This window comes from Artemia franciscana, chromosome 20, assembly GCF_032884065.1.
Source record: "Artemia franciscana chromosome 20, ASM3288406v1, whole genome shotgun sequence".
NCBI classification, from domain to species: Eukaryota; Metazoa; Arthropoda; class Branchiopoda; order Anostraca; family Artemiidae; genus Artemia; species Artemia franciscana.
In genome coordinates, this window is record NC_088882.1 from 6,967,693 (window position 1) to 6,969,474 (window position 1,782).

Consider the following 1,782-nt stretch of genomic DNA (forward strand, 5'->3'; position numbering starts at 1 on the left):
GAAACAACTAAAAGAAAACTCTTAGAATATCACGATTTCCAGATTAATGTTTATAAAGAATGTTTTTATTTTATTTTGCACAATACCTTAAAGAGTTTTACCGTTCAAGTCCCCCTCCCAAAAAAAAACATAAAAGAAAGTCTGCAGAACAAAAAGGTTTGTATTTTATTGGACTTTTATCTTGTTGTTGGACTTGTGGACTTTTATCTGCGATTTTTTTTTTAATTTATCTGTTTCCATTGGTCTCGAGCCAGGGGTCTTGGCTGAATTATATATATATATATATATATATATATATATATATATATATATATATATATATATATATATATATATATATATATATATATATATATATATATATATATATGTGTGTGTGTGTGTGTGTGTGTATATATATATACTACTATTTCTACTAACAACTCACCGCAGCACCAAGTCATCTCCGGCCAACCCAGATACGTACGCTCCTCCTCCATCCCAGTCTATTCAAAGCCTCCCTCTTCACACCCTCCCAAGAAGTTCAAATTTCCTTCAAATCTTTCTTTATGAAATCCTCCCACCCAAAAAGAGGAAGACCTGCTTTCTGTTTAGCCCTAGACGGTTGGCTGAAAAGGACAATCTTCGGCAATCTGTCATCCTTCATCCGCAGAACCTGCCCTAACCATCTCGGCCTTTCTTTCATTATAGCCCTAGAAAGTGGGATTGAACCACACTTTTCGTACATGCTATTGTTTGAAATATAATCAGTCAGCCGGGTATCCAGAAAAATCCGTAAACAATTTCTCTGGAAAACATCTAGTAAATCTTCATCCGTTTTTCGGAGCACCCATGGTTCAGAGCCATAATTGACCACTGTCATCACTGTACCTTCCAATATTCTAATCTTCGTTTACAGACTTATCTACCTATTCTTCCGAACATTTTTAGATGTGGAAAAACACCCTGAGCCTTGGCTATTCTACTTTTAACATCTTTGCTGTTCCCATCATCTTTACTAATAATACTCCCAAGGTATGTGAAGCTACCCACCTGATCAATCTTTTCGTCACTTAACGTCACATTTTCATCTTCACTTATTCCTAGCCTTATTGACTTAGTCTTATTAACATTAATTTTCATACCTATTCTAGCACCCTGAATTCGCAAAAGCTCTACAAGTTCGTTCATTTTGTTCACACTTTCATGCAGGATGATTAAATCATCAGCATAATCTAAGTCCAGCATAGTCCCCCCCCCATTTGATTCCGTGGTCTCTCATTGCCTTTCTTGTGCTCCTTAAAACAAAGTCCACCAAAATGATCCATATAAAGGGGGGGGTAAGACCTTTGCTAAAGCTCTTCTATTAACTGAATCGAACGCTTGTTCATAATCTATAAAACTAAAGACCAAAGGTGTTTGACAACTGAGGCACTTCTCAATTATTAACCTAAAAGTAAAAATTTGGTCGACACATACTTTACCTTTTTTTTTAAATGCACTGTTCTTCTCTTAAAACTTTGTCTACAGCATCTCTGAGTCTAAAAATTATCATATTACTAAGTAATTTGCTACCTACATAGACCAGACTAATGCCTCGATAACTGCAACACTCAATCTTATCATTTTTCTTATATTGTGGTTTAATTAAAGTTTTCTTAAAATCATTAGGTGCTTCCCCTTTTTCGAAAAATCATACTCATAATCTTCAATAACTTATTTCTAACGTCGGAGCCACCATATTTAAGGCCTAGCCGAAGTCCAAGCATTTTACTCTCTGTTCAATTCTTTTGTCGAGACGGC

At 35.3% G+C, this 1,782-nt stretch overlaps 1 protein-coding gene across 1 annotated transcript; it reads right to left on the reverse strand.

The window, feature by feature from the left end:
• Positions 1-523: 523 nt before the first annotated feature.
• On the reverse strand, positions 524-862 carry LOC136040334 (uncharacterized). Its single transcript, XM_065724574.1, has one exon. It carries the CDS (start codon positions 860-862, stop codon positions 524-526), a length of 339 nt encoding a protein of 112 aa, XP_065580646.1.
• Between the last annotated feature and the right edge of the window lie 920 nt (positions 863-1,782).